Source organism: Plectropomus leopardus, chromosome 22 (genome assembly GCF_026936395.1).
Source record: "Plectropomus leopardus strain MGB_pleo_1.0 chromosome 22, ASM2693639v1, whole genome shotgun sequence".
Taxonomy (NCBI): domain Eukaryota; kingdom Metazoa; phylum Chordata; class Actinopteri; order Perciformes; family Serranidae; genus Plectropomus; species Plectropomus leopardus.
Genome location: NC_142197.1, coordinates 25,877,277 through 25,893,976, shown reverse-complemented (window position 1 = coordinate 25,893,976; position 16,700 = coordinate 25,877,277). Strand labels below are relative to the sequence as shown.

At 34.7% G+C, this 16,700-nt stretch overlaps 1 protein-coding gene across 1 annotated transcript in view; it reads right to left on the bottom strand.

Annotated features, from left to right (window-relative positions):
• Nucleotides 1-5,358: 5,358 nt before the first annotated feature.
• The window catches only part of aldh1l2 (aldehyde dehydrogenase 1 family, member L2), a 33,091-nt gene continuing 21,749 nt past the window's right edge, over nucleotides 5,359-16,700 (bottom strand). Inside the window, exons 16-23 of the mRNA XM_042511508.2 lie at nucleotides 16,534-16,621; nucleotides 15,785-15,878; nucleotides 14,458-14,557; nucleotides 12,239-12,337; nucleotides 11,053-11,218; nucleotides 9,360-9,465; nucleotides 9,075-9,274; nucleotides 5,359-8,115 (exon numbers count right to left, since the gene is read on the bottom strand). Of these exons, the coding sequence (XP_042367442.2) occupies nucleotides 8,060-8,115; nucleotides 9,075-9,274; nucleotides 9,360-9,465; nucleotides 11,053-11,218; nucleotides 12,239-12,337; nucleotides 14,458-14,557; nucleotides 15,785-15,878; nucleotides 16,534-16,621 (909 nt within the window). The 3' untranslated portion in view covers nucleotides 5,359-8,059. The remainder of the gene's footprint in view (nucleotides 8,116-9,074; nucleotides 9,275-9,359; nucleotides 9,466-11,052; nucleotides 11,219-12,238; nucleotides 12,338-14,457; nucleotides 14,558-15,784; nucleotides 15,879-16,533; nucleotides 16,622-16,700) is intronic.

The window sequence follows — 16,700 nt, the reverse complement described above, 5'->3', positions numbered from 1 at the left end:
TTTTATGCATTTTTGAACAACATACTATACTATGACATTTTCATGCATTTTTGAAACACATGCTATACTATGAAATTTTTAAGCATTTTTGAACGGCATACTATAGTATGACATTTTTATTCATTTTTGGACGACATATGATACTACGATATTTTTATGCATTTTTGGACAGCAAATTATGCTATGACATTTTTATGCATTTTTGGAAGATTTACTGTACTATGATATATTTATGCATTTTTGTTAAACATTCTATATTATGACATTTTTATGCATTTTTAAATCACATGCTAAACCATGGCATTTTTCTGCATTTTTGGACGACATACCGTTCTATGACATTTTTATGCATTTTTGAATGACATACTATACTATGACATTTTTATGCATTTTTGGATGAAATACTATACTATGAATTTTTGTGCATTTTTGAACGACATATTACACAATGACATTTACATGCATTACTGAACGACATAGCATACTATGACATTTTTATACTTTTTTGGACAAAATACCATACTATGAAATTTTTATGCTTTTTTGGACAATGAACCATACTATAACATTTTTATGCATTTTTAAATGACATACTATACCATGACCTTTGTATGCATTTTGAAGGACATACATTAGTTTGACATTTTTATGCAGTTTTGGACGACATACTATACTATGATTTTTTTATGCATTTTTGAACGATATACTGTAGTATGCCATTTTTATCCTTTTTTGGATGACATACCATACTATGACACTGTTATGCTTTTTTGCACGACGTACTATACTATGACATTTTCATGGATTTTGAATGACATATGTTACATTGACATTTTTTATACTTTTTTGGACAACATACTATTCTATGACATTTTCATGCATTTTTGGATGACATACGTTATGATGACATTATCATGCATTTTTGAACTACAAACATTACTTTAATATTTGTATGTTTTTTGAGGTTTTTTTTTGGACAACTTAGTACGCTATGAAATTTTTATGCATTTTCTGTAGTCACATAATACTATGACATTTTTATGCATTTGTTAAGGACATACGTAAGTTAAATTTTTATGCAGTCTTGGACAACATACTATATTATGACATTTTCATGCCTTATTGAATACCATACTATACTGTGACATTTTTTTGTATTATTGAACGACATATTTACTTTGTCGTTTTTATTTATTTTATTTTTTTTGGACGACATGCTATACTATGACATGTTTATGCGTTTTGAAGAACATACATAGTATGACATTTGTATTCATTTTGGGACTACAAACTATACTGTGACGTATTTATACATTTTTTAAGGACATACTATACTATGACATTTTTATGCATTTTTGGAAAACGTACAATACTATGACATTATCATGCATTTTTGAACGACATACTATACAATTAAATTTTCATGTATTTTTATGACATTTTTATGCTTTTTTTGGACGACATATACTATGACATTTTTTTTACGAACAGCATACCATTCTATGACATTTTAATGTTTTTTGAACAACATACTATACTATGACACTTTTATGCAATTTTGGATAACATACTATATTATGACATTTTCATGCATTACTAAACAACATACTATACTACAACATTTTATGTATTCTTGGACAAATTACTATTCTATGACATTTTTATGCATATTTGGACAACATACATTACTATGACATTATAATGCATTTTTGGACGATAAATTATACTATGACATTTTCATGCATTTTTGGAGGATATACTATACTTGCATTTTTGAAGCACATACTATACTATGAAACTTTTGCGCATTTTTGAACAACATACAACAGTATGACATTTGTATTCATTGTTGGACGGCTTACTATACCATGACATTTTTATGCAGTTTTGCACGACATATGATACTATGACTTTTTAATGCATTTTTCAAGCACATACTAAACCATGACATTTTTATGCATTTTTGGACGACACACTATTCTATGACATTTTAATGCATTTTTGAACGACATATACTATGACATATTTATGCATTTTTGAAAAACATACTATAGTATAACGTTTGTATTCATTTTTACCATGATGTTCTTATGTATTTTTGGAAGACATACTATACTATTAATTTTTGTGCATTTTTGAACAATATATTATACTGTGACATTTTCATATATTACTGAATGACATAATATACTATGACATTTTTATAATATTACTGTGACATTTTTAGAGGAAATACTACTACTACATACTATGAAATTTTAATCCTTTTTAGACAATGAACCATACTATGACATTTTTATGCATTGTTGTAAAACATACAATACTATGACATTATCATGCATTTTTTGGACATACTATTATATGACATTTTCATGCATTTTCAGATTACATATGTTACTATGACATGTTTATGGCATATTATACTATGACATGTTTGTGTCTTTATGGACAACATACTCTACTATGACATTATCATGCACTTTAGTAGTGCAGTGACATAGTGTGACATTTGTACTCATTTTTGGACGACATACGATACTATGACATTTTTATGCATTTTTTTTACGACATACTATACTATGACATTTTTATGCTCTTTTGGATGACATACTATAGAATGACATATAATGCTTTTTTTGGATGTATGTCATCCAAAAAAAGCACCACACTATTACACTTTTATGCAATTTTGGACAACATACTATATCATGACATTTTCATGCATTACTAAACAACATACTATACTGTGACATTTTTTTGGTTTTTGGATGACATACCATACTATGACATTTGTATTCATTTTTGGACAACTTACTATAGTATGAAATTTTTATGCATTTCTGAATGACATACTTTACTGTAACATTTTTATTCTTTTTCGGACAACATACTATAGTATAATATTTGTATTCATGTTTTTACGACATACTTTACTATGTCGCTTTTATGTATTTTTGGACAACATACTATACTATGCATTTTTATGCATATTTGGACAACATATTATACTATGACATTTTCATGCATTATTAAATGACAAAGTATACCATGACATTTTTAAGCTTTTTTGGACAACCTATGCTATTAAATGCTATTTTGGACAATGTACCATACAATGACAATTTCTGCATTTCTGAATGACTTATTATCATGCATTTTTGAACGACATACTATAGTATGACATTTTTATGTACTTCTGAACAACATACTTTACTGAGACATTTTCATGCGTTTCTGAACAACATACTTTACTATGACATTTTTATGCTTTTTTGGATGATATACTCTACTATGGCATTTTTCTGCATTTTTGGACGACATGGTATACTATGACATTTTTATGTCTTTTTGGACAATATATGATACTTTGTCTTTTTTACTTTTTTTGGAGGACATATTATGGGGCCTTGGTTGCGCAGATGCTGTAATCCTGTTCCACGCGACCTACTGCCATTATTTTGCATCATGCCTACACTATCAATATACACATGGGACTCTTATCAACACCTACGATAGTTGCACTTGACATCACATGCTATGATAGACAGCATTTAGTAATTTTACTTCTATCACTATTGTTATATATGTTGTTGTTACCATTAGTGCTGTGCATCTCTGCCCCTCTCTCTTTCCCTTTCTTTCTCTTGTCTCTCTTTCTCTTCTTTCATTTCTGTTATTTAACTTTGACTTTTTATTACTTTTTGAACAAAATACTTGCCTTTGATGTTTTTATTACTTTTTGAAAAACATACTATACTATGATTGTTGAATGACTTTTTTAAAACCATATTTGATACTATGGCATTTTAATGCTTTCTCATTCTGATTCTCAGTTTAAGGACATACTACTGTACGATGTTCTCCTAAGTTTTTTTTAACAACATACTATGATATTTTTACGAGTTTCTGAATGACATACTGCACAATGACCTTTTTATGATTTTTTTGGACAATATTCTACACAAATGACATGCTATACTTCACAGCATTCAGCACAATCTCATCCAAGAAGCTTCACACTCTGGGCATCAAGATGTAATGCCCAGATACATAGCCATTGTCACGGTCATAGTCACAGTATAGTCATGTCAAAGCATAGTATTTCTTCTTATGTGATGAAACAAAAATTCATAGTACAGTATCTCATAAAAATGTGATATAACAGTCAATAGATAGTGTGCCATAGAATGTGATCAATAAAGGCATATCAAAGTATGTCATAAAAATATGATGAAAAAGTGATTGTCAACACATTTTTATGGCATGCTATACAAAGTCATAATATAGAATATCCTTAAAAAATGAAGAGGTCATACTAAAGCATCTCATAATCAATGTGATAAAAACATAGTTTAGTATGTCAATAAAAATGAGATAAAGCAGTCATAATATAGCAGTAAAAATGTGATCAAACAAGAAAAAACATGATGAAAAAATGGAATAAAAAAGTCATAGTTTGGTATGTCTTAAAATGTTGACACAAATGTATATATATAAACACACACACACACACACACATATATATGAGATGATAAAAATGTGTTTATCATAAAAATTAAAATGGCATGGTAGCGCCACCTTTTGACCAATTTTAAAACATACAAGTGGTTCTGTGTTACATTTTAACATATTGTGCATGTTTTGTTTATGATTACAGAAAAAAAAATTGATTAGTCCGATTTGTGTTGTGCAATGTCCATTTTTTTGTATTTTTTTCGCCCTCTTTGGGTAGATTTCAATAAAACCTTCAGGGTATGTTTCTGGTACCACTTTCAACATCCTGCAAGTTTTATGATGAACGGTCATGGATTTAGATGTTTTTATCAATGCTGAGACACGCCCCCTCTGTAGTTCATATTAATATCTTCAAAACGCAATGAGATATAAGCAAGCGTTTGATAACTTTTCATAAGCTTGTGCCAATGATCATCCACAGAAGATGTAGTATGAATTGGACGTATAGAAGATGTGTTGTAAAATGTGTTTTTCAAAAAGTGGCAGAAAATTTTATCATGCAACCGAAATAGTTCTTGTTTTTGTAAAGCACATTGAGCTGCACATGTGCTGAATTTCAAGTCAACTAGACTTAAGGTGCAAGCAGCGTGGCCTTTACAAAATTTTAGGGCCCCCATCTGGCCAACTGGTATCATATCGCACCACATTTGCACATAACTTCCAATCATTGCTGCTGTGCAACATGAGCTCAATGTAACATCTGCCTTTAATATATTTCTAAAACAGTCTAAATGAAATATGACAATATAGCGATAGCACCATCTCACGAATGAGCATTATGGCTCTTTCACCATGGAGAATGTTTGCATATTTTAAGAGTAACCACAGCATCACAAAGCAAAATTCAATTCAAAGTTTATTTGCTGTTGTATGACATTACTGGCTTAAGACATACTGTTCACTGAGGGGACAGCGCCCACCTTTGTCACAGAGGCTGAGAATAAAAACTTGGTTCCTTAGTCATAATGTGGGACAGATAGAAAATTAATTTAACAACTTCTTCACATTAGTGATGCATAAAAACATCTAGCTGGTGTGTCTTTGACGAATAAAATATAGTGTTTTAACACAGTCTTCCTCTGACAAAAATATATCAAATAGTCCTTTCCCCTCTGTTGTTAAAAAATATTTACAAAAAAAGTCAAATTAAACAAAGGGAGGAGGGTGAATGTCTAAAAATATGCAAGAACAGACAGCTTCAGGGACATGATGAGGTGGTCCACTAATCTGAAGATCAGTGGTTTGATCCCCTCCAATCGAGGTACCGAACTTCAAATTGTCCAAATGGCTGTTCAATCTGTGTGTCAACGTCTACAATGAAGCAGCTAGCCTCCAATATGGGAATTCACAGTTGTGCGCCAATAAATATGATAATACTGACAAATGTGAAATATAACAGACTTGATGTTAACTGTAATGGATTACCTGATGAAACAAAGTTTTAAGTCTCTGAATTGTGATGAGAATAGAGTTCACAAAGAAAAGTAAAATCCACTTCAAATGTAGGGAACCAAAGTATGGTTCGTTTTCAATTTGCATTTGGCTGTTGTGAAGTCACTCTTCATTATGACTTTAACCCTGTCTCTTCATTACGACTTCAAATTCCAAATATGTAACTACAAAAATTCTTAATAGTTTTTTCCTCCTTTTTTTTACTTCTTTTAGACATTTCCCCCAAGCTTTTCTTAGATTCATTTTCTAAATCTATTCATTTCTTGCACTTTGTGGAACATTTCTTACCAAGTTACTCATTGCCTTTTTCCCCCATATTTTGGGAAAAAAAATCACACCAATTTACTCAGGGTTCAAGGGTTTAAATACTTGTGAAAGGTGTCTGAAAGCAGCACTAGAAAAGCAACAATAAAACAGCACTGACAATCCCTTTTTTCACTGCTACCAGTTTGTTTTTATGTGAGTGTAAAAGTTCATTCTTTACCTTCGAAATATTATTCTAGCAATATAATAATGAACACCCACTTTACCTCAAGGTCAGTTTACAGTTTTCCCCCGGCACGGCGATGAAAAATAGGATTGAAAGCTGTGAAAAAACTGGTTAATTGACCTTGAACTAAGATTATTCTGTAACTGGCTCTGTGACCTAAATCCTGTTTCCCCATTATCTCAACGGGTACAGTTACACGTGCACCAGTATTCTTGAATATTATTTCCAAATATGACAACATTCTGAATTTGATAAGAGTCACATATACAGCATATTCAATTTTAATATTCCGCATCAGGCTATTTTCCAAATTTTCGCATTTTCCGATTAAGACGTGGGATATGCCAGTATTATTCGGCCAATTTGGAATATTCGTCTCGACTGGGATTTCAACCTCAGCTTGCAACACACGCCCACTCCTCTGTTTACGGTCGGTGCTGTGAGTTGTCATGAATACGTTGCACACAAACCAAATCGCCTACAGTTTGCAAAGCTGTGGGGTGGAGATGCGTACAAAAGAAATTCCTCATTCCTGGTCGGAAGGAGAAACACACCTATTTTAAAACTTTCTGCAAGACTTGGAAATCAAACAGGTTTTTGGACATGTAACAGCGCCAACCTTTTCATGAGGATGGAGGAAGGAAAGAGAGAGTCCATAAAGTCGGTAGGAAACTGTAAAAAAAAAAAAAAACTATTTTGATGCCAAGAAGCGAACTGAATGATGACACTGACAGCTCCAACTATTCTACTTTCCATATTTTGACATGATAAATAACATGTTAGGACACATTTATCGGAGTATGCACAGCTGCATGTGGCAGTGGCAGTATTAGTGGAATATTCATTTTCATAAGACATGTTTACAGCTTATTAGGAATATTGTCTTTTTTGGAATAAGGGCAAAAAAACACTATTTTATGCATATACTCAATCACCAATTCTAACAAATAGTTTCACTATTGACTTGTATTTTGTGTGCTGACCAGATAAAGCTCCTCAGTTTAGCACTCCAAATTTCAACCTTAAGGCATCTGAACACAAGCTTCAACATTCACATTCACGTATAGATGAATCATCCATGAACTAAGAACTTTGTCTGTTTTCTGGCGCAAAAGGCTGGTGAAACAGAGATATTAAAGAAATGGTGAAGGCAGCATGACAAGTTGAACCAAACTGATTAACATTATTGATAATGATGGGAAAACAGGTTTCAGGTTTAAAATGGTGTTTTAACATAAAACGCTTTCACTTTGAAAAGAGTCAGAGCCTTTTCAGCTCCCGTCAGGCGTCCAACTCAGGGGTTTGTGTGTAGATATACAGATGGGTATAAACAACGTGTCCCTTGTCCATGATGTGAATTATTGTGCAGAGAGCCAAGAAAAGACAGGCACCATGTCCGAACTGTGGCTCTCCTCCCATTCATACAGTACACACACACACACACACACACACACACACACACACACACACACACACACACACACACACACACACACACACTACCCAGAAGCTATGCTGAATGAAGCTGGATGTCCTGGCTGAAGCAGACAGACGAGTCCCTTCCTAGTCAGATGATCAGAGTTCGTTAGAGGAGTCTGTGCTTCAGTACTCCACAGTCACTGCTTTGGTCTTGAGGTATTCCATGAGAGCATCCTCTCCTGTGGACCAGACAACCAAACAATGTCAAAGTGATACTTCTTTGATTTTCAACAAGCTTTGTATCAAAGCAATGTGGTAAGTATATGTAAATGAAATGTGATAAACTTCCCTCCATCTAACCAGTACCTAGATTATCAAAAACATGTTTTATAAGGTTACTGTGACCTTGACCTTTAACCATCAGATTCTAATCGGTTCATTCTTGAGATCAGGTGGACCTTTGTGCCACATTTGAGGAAACTTCCTCAAGGCCATCTTCAGATATTGTGTTCATGAGAATAAGACGGTGACCTTTGACCATCAAAATCTAATCAGTTCATCCTTAAGTCTACTCAAACATTTGTGCCAAATTTGAAGGAAGTTCCTCAAGGTGCTCTGAAGATATATCTTTCACAAGAATGAGACGGGTGCAAGGTCACTGTGATCTTGACTTTTGAGCACCAAAATCTAATCAGCTCATCTTTGAGTCTACTTGCATGTTTTTTTTTTCTAATTTGAAGAAACTCCCTCAAAGCCATCTTCAGATAATGCCTTCATGACAAGTAGGGTGCAAGGTCACAGTGACCTTGACTTTTGACCATCACATTCTAATCAGGCCATCGTTGAGTTCAAGTGAGTGTTTGTGTCAAATCTGAAAAATTCTCTAAAGTTGTTCTTGAGATATCATGCTCACGAGAATAATAAGAATGCAAGGTCACCGTAACCTTTGAACCACCAAAATGTCATTAGCTCATCCTTAAGTCTGCTCGTTTGTGCCAAATTTGTAGATCCCTTCAAAGTGTTTTTGGGACATCTCACTCATAAGAATGACACTGATTAGGTCCCAGTTACCTTGACCTTTGACCTATGACCACCAAAATTCCAAAAAGTCGCAGAGGCATAATAAAATATTAAGAGGGTTTTTTTTATCTTCTGACATTAAACCATTGCATGTCATGTTGTTCATGTCTGTACTCACCAAGGTCTTTTCCGAAGCCTGATTGTTTGAAGCCTCCGAAAGGCGAAGCCACGTCGGTCTTGTTGTAGGTGTTGACAAATACTGTTCCCGCCTCCAGCCGTTCGCTCACGTACATGGCCTTATTGATGTCACGGGTGAACACGCCTGAGGCCAGGCCATACTCTGTGTCGTTGGCTCTCTGCAGCACGCCATCCACATCGCTGTGGTTTGAAAGACATACAGTGGATGCTGGTAAGTGACTTGGCCTGCACGACAGCACTATACTGCACTCTTTCCATGACTTACCCATCTTTGAATTTGGACACCACCATGACAGGGCCAAAGGACTCTTCTTTGGCGATGAACATATGGTCCTCCACATCAGTGAACACAGTGGGCTCCATGAAAAAACCTGAAGAGAGATGACCATATTGATTATTAGCTAATGCTAAAAATGATGCTAAAGCTTCTACAGAGAAGACTAAAAACAAGACAAAGATGCTCCTCTGTGTAATACTGTAATACTGAAATCAGACACTGACAATCCACGGAAAATTAATCAGTTATCATTTTGATAATAAGCCCTTTTCAAAGTGGTGTATGTTGACCTAACTTCTTTCTTCAGGCTCAGAGTTGTAAAAAAAACCATTAAGTTACTCACCAGAAAAAAAAAAAAAAATCACACATTTCGTACAGTATTTAAGATAAGTTGTGAGAACAGCAATACCTATTCAATTTCTGTTTCTGCTTTAGGCTTTTGCTGAACTGGCTTCCCTGCTAGCTTTGTGCCATTTATGGCCACAGAACTTGCAGCTTTAAGGTAACTTTAATGTCCACCTAAATGATTAGGACTGGGTGATATGGGCTGATAATTACTTGTGATATTTTTAGGCTATACCTCAATACACAATTTATATCCCGATATTTTTTAATCTCCTCAAAAGGACTTCATTTATGCTAGAAATGGGAGATAGAATCAAACATTATATATTTTAAATGTATTTATTTTACCTAATTCCCTCTTTGATGTGACTATTAGTACTATTAAAAAATATTAACACAATGCAATTTTAGATCAGTAATTATTAGTGGTATTAGTATATGTTGCTATAATGACTAAGTGGGTAAAAGCAAGTATTGAAACAAGTAGAACTGTCTGATTAGTTGAGAAAACTACATCAAGTTGCTGTTGCTGTAATGCAACCTTAAAAAAAAATTCATTTCTTTTTGATGCTATGGACCCTTCTGTGTGTCTGAAATAAAGTCTGACATGAATTAATTGAATTGAATTATTCTATATCATGATACCGCAATATCAAATATGAATAAGCAAACATCCAGTGATGGAGTGTAACAAAATACATTTATTCAAGTACATTACTTTAGTACAGTTTTGAGGTACGGGCTCTTTACTTGAGTATTTCCATTTTTGTTACCTTGAATTCTTTCACCACATCTGTTACACTCCATCACATTATATTGCTTATTCAGAAGTCAGAGCCTGCGTGTCTCAGAGATGTGGCTATTCAGAAAATTATTATTTAGTCACAGAACTGCTGATTCCATCGCCTTATGTCACTGACATTAATTCAAACAACTAACCACTATCATATTCACGTTCCCATGTTTATACAAAGCAAATGTGATGAAAATCGGTAAGGAATTAAGACAGTTACAGTCGATTTTGTAGTGAAATCTGCATCTCAGTACACATGGATTTGTTTACTACCGGATCTTGATCTCTCCAATATCGCATCCGCGTAAACTCACGTCCAACCGGGAACGCAGTATCTACGTTTCTGTATCTATGGGGCCACATACCTCGGAAGTATGGAGGCTAGAAACACTTTGTGTATGCACCAGGCAAGCAACTCCACTGGAATGAGTTGACGCCATCTTTGGTCCAGTATCTGGGCATTTTTAGATTCTCTGTTAACTTTGCAGTTGGTCCTCAAGTATAGCATTCAGTGTGTATTGGGAGGCTCAGTGTGTGTTCTACCTGGCCTGTCCACCTGTTTGCCTCCATACACCAGCGTGGCTCCCTCCTTCACCCCCACCTCGCAGTACTCCAGCAGCTTGTCCAGGTGGGCTTTGTGGTTCTGCGGGCCGTGGTCTGTGGAGCGATCCAGAGGGTCTCCGATTTTCATCTTTTTGAGTTCTTCCACCTAAGAGGGAAAGGGTGGGCATATAGAGAAAAGATTTTTTTTAGCTCAACCCTTTGAAACCTGGAGCGACATCACTTTTCTTGTACTTTGCTCGGACACATTTCACAAGTATTGAATCCTTGGAACCCAAGAAATGTTCCACAAATGGCAAAAAATTAGTAGATTTTAAAAATTATTTATAGAAATACCTGGAAAAACTGTCTAGGGAAAAAAAAGAAAAAAAACCTAGGGAAAAATCATTTGAATTATCATAATTATAAATCATCAAAATCATGTTGCAGAATTATTATTATTATTATTATTATTATTGAAATTTTTAAGCACTTTTTCAAGTATTGTTTGCCTCGATTTAAATGTTTTTCTTCTTAACTTTTGGTCCTTTTTATCTATTTATTTATTCATTTATTTATTTTCCAATTTTTTGGTATTGTATTTTTTTGTTTATTTTTTAGTAATTTCCTGCTCATTTTTTAATTTTCTTTTTGAGTAACTTCGTGAGAAATGTTCCACAAGTTACAAGAAAAAATATATGTAATTATCATAATTACATATTTAAAACTATGTTACGGAATTATTCAAAAAAATGCTCCACTGAAACCCATTCAAACACTCTGGGCTTTTGCCTTGGAATTTGTCTTTTTTTACCATACTTGGCATATGGAGAAAATACATGCTATTTCCACAAGGTGCACTGTCACAAACAATTTTGCTGCTAATCATTGACATATCCCATATTTTTTTCATATAAAAACATAGTAGCATAATGAAAAAAACAGGCATTTAAAGGGTTAAAATTCTGAAAATTACTGAATATTTGATATTTATGATTAGGTCTTTAAAAAATTAAGTCTATGAATTCAGAAAATAATATGAACATATAATATTTTTTAATTTTGAAAAGCACATTTTCTGCAGAGCGATACAATTGTGTATAATATTAAAATATAAAAATTTATAATTTATATGAAAATGTAAATTTTGATCTTATTATTGAGGATTGTGTCTGTGTTTTCTACGTACCACTCGGCTAATGAACTCATCATGAATGGACTCCTCCACGAATAGACGTCCAGCAGCAATGCAGTTTTCGCCTTTGTTGAAATACACAGAGCTCATCCCCTGTGAAGCAGCAGACACACAGTCACAGACACACAGGCAACAGTGTGGTATCTGACCCAACGTCTGTGGCAATGAAAGACATTTAAAAAAGACCGCACATGCAATCACAGATTTTGACTTGAACTCTTTACTTTAACCTAGTGATTACCAACTGCTGGGTCATGGTCCAAAAGTGGGTCGTGGGTCTGTTCTGAATGTACCACAAGTGCCTTCTGAGCATGTCAAGTTTGTTAAAAATACGCTTTATTTTGAAGTATGATGAGAGCTTTTTATTTTGAAGGGCTGTTTCTGTTTACTCTTGGGATATGTTTTATTTCTTTTTGTTCATATTAGGGCTGTCAAATGATTATTTTTTATAACGCTATTAATCGCTGAATTTCAATAGTAAATTGTGATTAGTTGCATTTCTTTAACGCATGATTCCAATTCCATTATTTTGCATTTCATAACTGTTTTATGGTTCATATTAACAAGGTAGAGCAAGTCTTACCAGATTGTGATTAAGAATCAAATGACAGCATTTGCTAAGTATTGTTGGCTACTCTGCAGTCTGTTTCCACTCTTTGAGCAGCACTTTAATTCAACTTCTAGATTTGACTTTATCCACAGGTTTGATTCAGGAGATTCACACACTCCAAAATATAACTTTCCCAGCTGGCAGTTTTTGGTTCTAAAAACGAGAATGGTACAATGCAACCAATGCAAAGATTAAGTAATGTTTTAACATTTTCTATAAAATTTTTTTTTTTTAAAGTTTTGTTTTTTTAATAACATTTGATTACATTCTTTTAAAAAATGTTATGTGATATCAGTCCTCAATAACATGTTCTGAATGATGCTTTGAAAATGCTCTTCCTTTGTTCTCATGCAATATTGTGGGAACGTTTTATAACAGAACATTCTATGATCTGTCACCTCTCAACATCACCAAAACATCCTCACAATGTTGCAGTTAAAACATTACATCTTAGTCAGCATTTAACCTTATAGGGCCATTATTTGAAATGATAAACATCCTTAAAATGTTCTCTTACTATAAGATTAAAATGTTTTCTTTTAAACATAATTGCAACTTGTACGTAATGTTGACCAGTGTTGTGGGAACGTTCCCTGCTAACTGGGTTACCTAATTTGGCGCTGCGGTTTCCCACTGACATCAGTCTGATGAGCTGCAACTGTGAGCTCAGCTCAGAGGTGACGGAAATATAAAGACGGTTTAGGACCCCAATATGCAGAAATACAAATTAACACATTTATACTGCATGCAAAAAACTGGGACTGGGACATGGGGACTAGCATTAAATTGGCATGTCAGTAAGACTTATGGGTACCCACAGAACCCATTTTCATTCAGATATCTTGAGGTCTGAGGTCAAAGAACCAATGCTCTTTTTTTTTTTTTCATCTTTTCTTAAACAAAAACTATAAAATTAATCAAGTCTTTGTCTTCTGTGTAGATCGAGCACTGTGATTGTCTGTTAAACACTATGATGTCACTGCTAAAATAAGAAATGACTCTCTTTGTCATAAATCTGTCACCTAAACTGAATGGTAGAGATAGCTCAATCAGGTTGAGTTTAGTCCAACACATTTTTCAAGATGTAGTGACTCAAAATGTGCTCTACCAAACACTTGAGCAGGACGTTAACGGGTTAAAAATACACTGATTTTGTTTTTGAAAAAAGAATGTTTAATGATGACCAAGCTTTCAGTCATCAGTCAGGGTAGATATGGTGTACGGCTACAGTTAACAATTATTTTCATCATTGATTAATGTGTTGATTATATTTTCAATTAGTTTATAAAATGTAATCAAATAATTTAAACTGAGAGTTATGATTTTCTCCCGAGCCGAGGAGTGTTAAAGCATTCCTGAACCCAAATATATTCTGTTTTAATCATACAAAAATGCTTACAGTGTAGATGCTGGAACCAAACACCTTTTGGTACTTTTGCTTCATAAAGAATAAGCTGTTGAACTTTATGCCAACTGAAAAATATATTCATTAACTAATTGCTTCAGCACCAACATGGTGTCAGACCAGCCTGATCATCTTCCAGTGTGCTCCCACACTGAGACAACATTACCAGACCCTGTCCTGTCTCTCTGTGAGTCTTACCATGCGGACAGCCTTGTCCATGTCACAGTCATTGAAGATGATGAGAGGCGACTTCCCTCCCAGCTCCAGTGAAACCTTCTTCAGGTTACTGACTGCACAGCTGCAACAGGAAATCACCACAAACTAGAATTACCGCAATGCTGTTTTATGCCGCCACTTCCAGTTTACATCCACGCCAGTAAAAACATGAATGCGTCACTCATCTTCCCCCGGCAGCACAGAAGATCTCTACAACCACAGTTTACTGATCAGTGTCACCAACTCAGTATCTGACGAAATATCTCCCCTTCTGTTCCTGAGATATGAAGCTGACTAATGAACAGCAAAGTGATTTTGCAAAACATTATGATATCATAGTGAAGCTGACATTTGACCTCGTGGATTTAAAATGTCTTCACTTCATTATAGCCAATGACACATTTCTGTGAAATTTTACTCTCTGGATTTGTTACTAAGGGACAAATACATGATTTATGAGGAACAGTAACCTTTACCTTCAAACTTTGACATCAAATTCTAATCACTTCTTTGTTGACTCCGAGTGGATGTTTGTGTCAAATCGGAAGAAAATCCATCAAAATATACTTGAGATATCACATTCAAAAGAATGAAACAGACAAGGTCTCAGTGAACTTGACCTTTGACCACTAAATTTTAATCAGTTCATCCCTGAGTCCAAGTGAATGTTTGTGTCAAATTTGAAGAACTTCCCTCAAGGTGTTCTTGAGATATTGCATTTACAAGAATGGGATGAATGCAAGATGACAGTGACCTTGACCTATGATCACCAAAATCTAATCAGTTCATCCTTGAGTCCAATTGAAAGCTTGTGCCATATGTAAAGACATTTTTTTCAAGGTGTCCGAGGAAATTGTGCTCACAAGAATGAGAGGGATAAAAGATAACAGTGACCTTGACCTTTTACCACCAAAATCTGATCAGTTCATCTTTGAGTCCAAGTGAATGTTTGTGTCAAATTTGAAGAACTTCCCTCAAGGTGTTCTTGAGATATTGCATTTACAAGAATGGGATGAATGCAAGATGACAGTGACCTTGACCTATGACCACCAAAATCTAATCAGTTCATCCTTGAGTCCAATTGAAAGCTTGTGCCATATGTAAAGACATTTTTTTCAAGGTGTCCGAGGAAATTGTGCTCACAAGAATGAGAGGGATAAAAGATAACAGTGACCTTGACCTCAGACTGTAAGCAGCACGCATCCAAGAGGAAACTACCAAAATATTCTAGACCGTTTATAAACAGTAAGCGAGCATTCCTGCATAGTGTACCTTCAGATCAACCAAGCAATGAGATATCAGGTCGTACCTCTTCATGATCTGTTTGCCAATCGGTGTGGAGCCAGTGAAGCCCAGCTTGCGGATGTCTGGGTGCTCGGACAAACGCTGTCCCACCATGCCACCTAGAGGAGAGAACAGGATCAGGGAGGTGGATTAAGTGGGATTAAGGCCATTAAGAAAGAATGGGGAAGAATTTCAAAACTTTAACAGTTAGTGTTCTCAGTTCCCACATGTTTACTGGGTGATGTAACAGAGTGGTAAACATCCCTGTCCCAACTTTATTGGAACATGTTGCAGGCATCAAACTCAAAATTAGTGTGTATGTATTTTAAAAAAAACAATAAAATTGATCAATCAGAAAGAAACTCCAAGACACTTTCTTTTCAAAAAGTTAAAATGCCTTTATTACTACGGCATGGTCATGATGGACCTTAAAAACACTATGCATTTCGGCATACAAGCCTTTGTCAGGGATTAAGAACAGATCCCAAGACACCAAAGGCATTTTAACATTTTAAAAGAGTGCCTTGGCATTTTCTTTCTGATTGTTCAAATCCTAGCAAATTCCTACCCAAAGAGCACCTCGGACAGCAACAGACTGATTTTTGAGTCCAGAAAGTGCTCCTTTTCTTGTATTTTTAATAAAATTGATCAGTTAGAAAAACAAATACCTTGTCTTTGTATTGTATTCAATTGTTTTTTAAACTGCAATCCAATGTTTTCGTCATCCAAGAATGAAAAGTGCTATTGATGTGTTTGTATTTGTGTTGTTATTACCTGAGCCTGGCACAATGTTGATGACTCCTTTCGGAATGCCAGCTTTCACTGACAGCTCAGCAAACTTCAGCGCCGTCAGCGGAGTGACCTGTTAATATTGGGAGATACTTTATGACACCCCACTGACACTAGCTCCATTCATTTCAACTATAATTTTAATTAGCTCT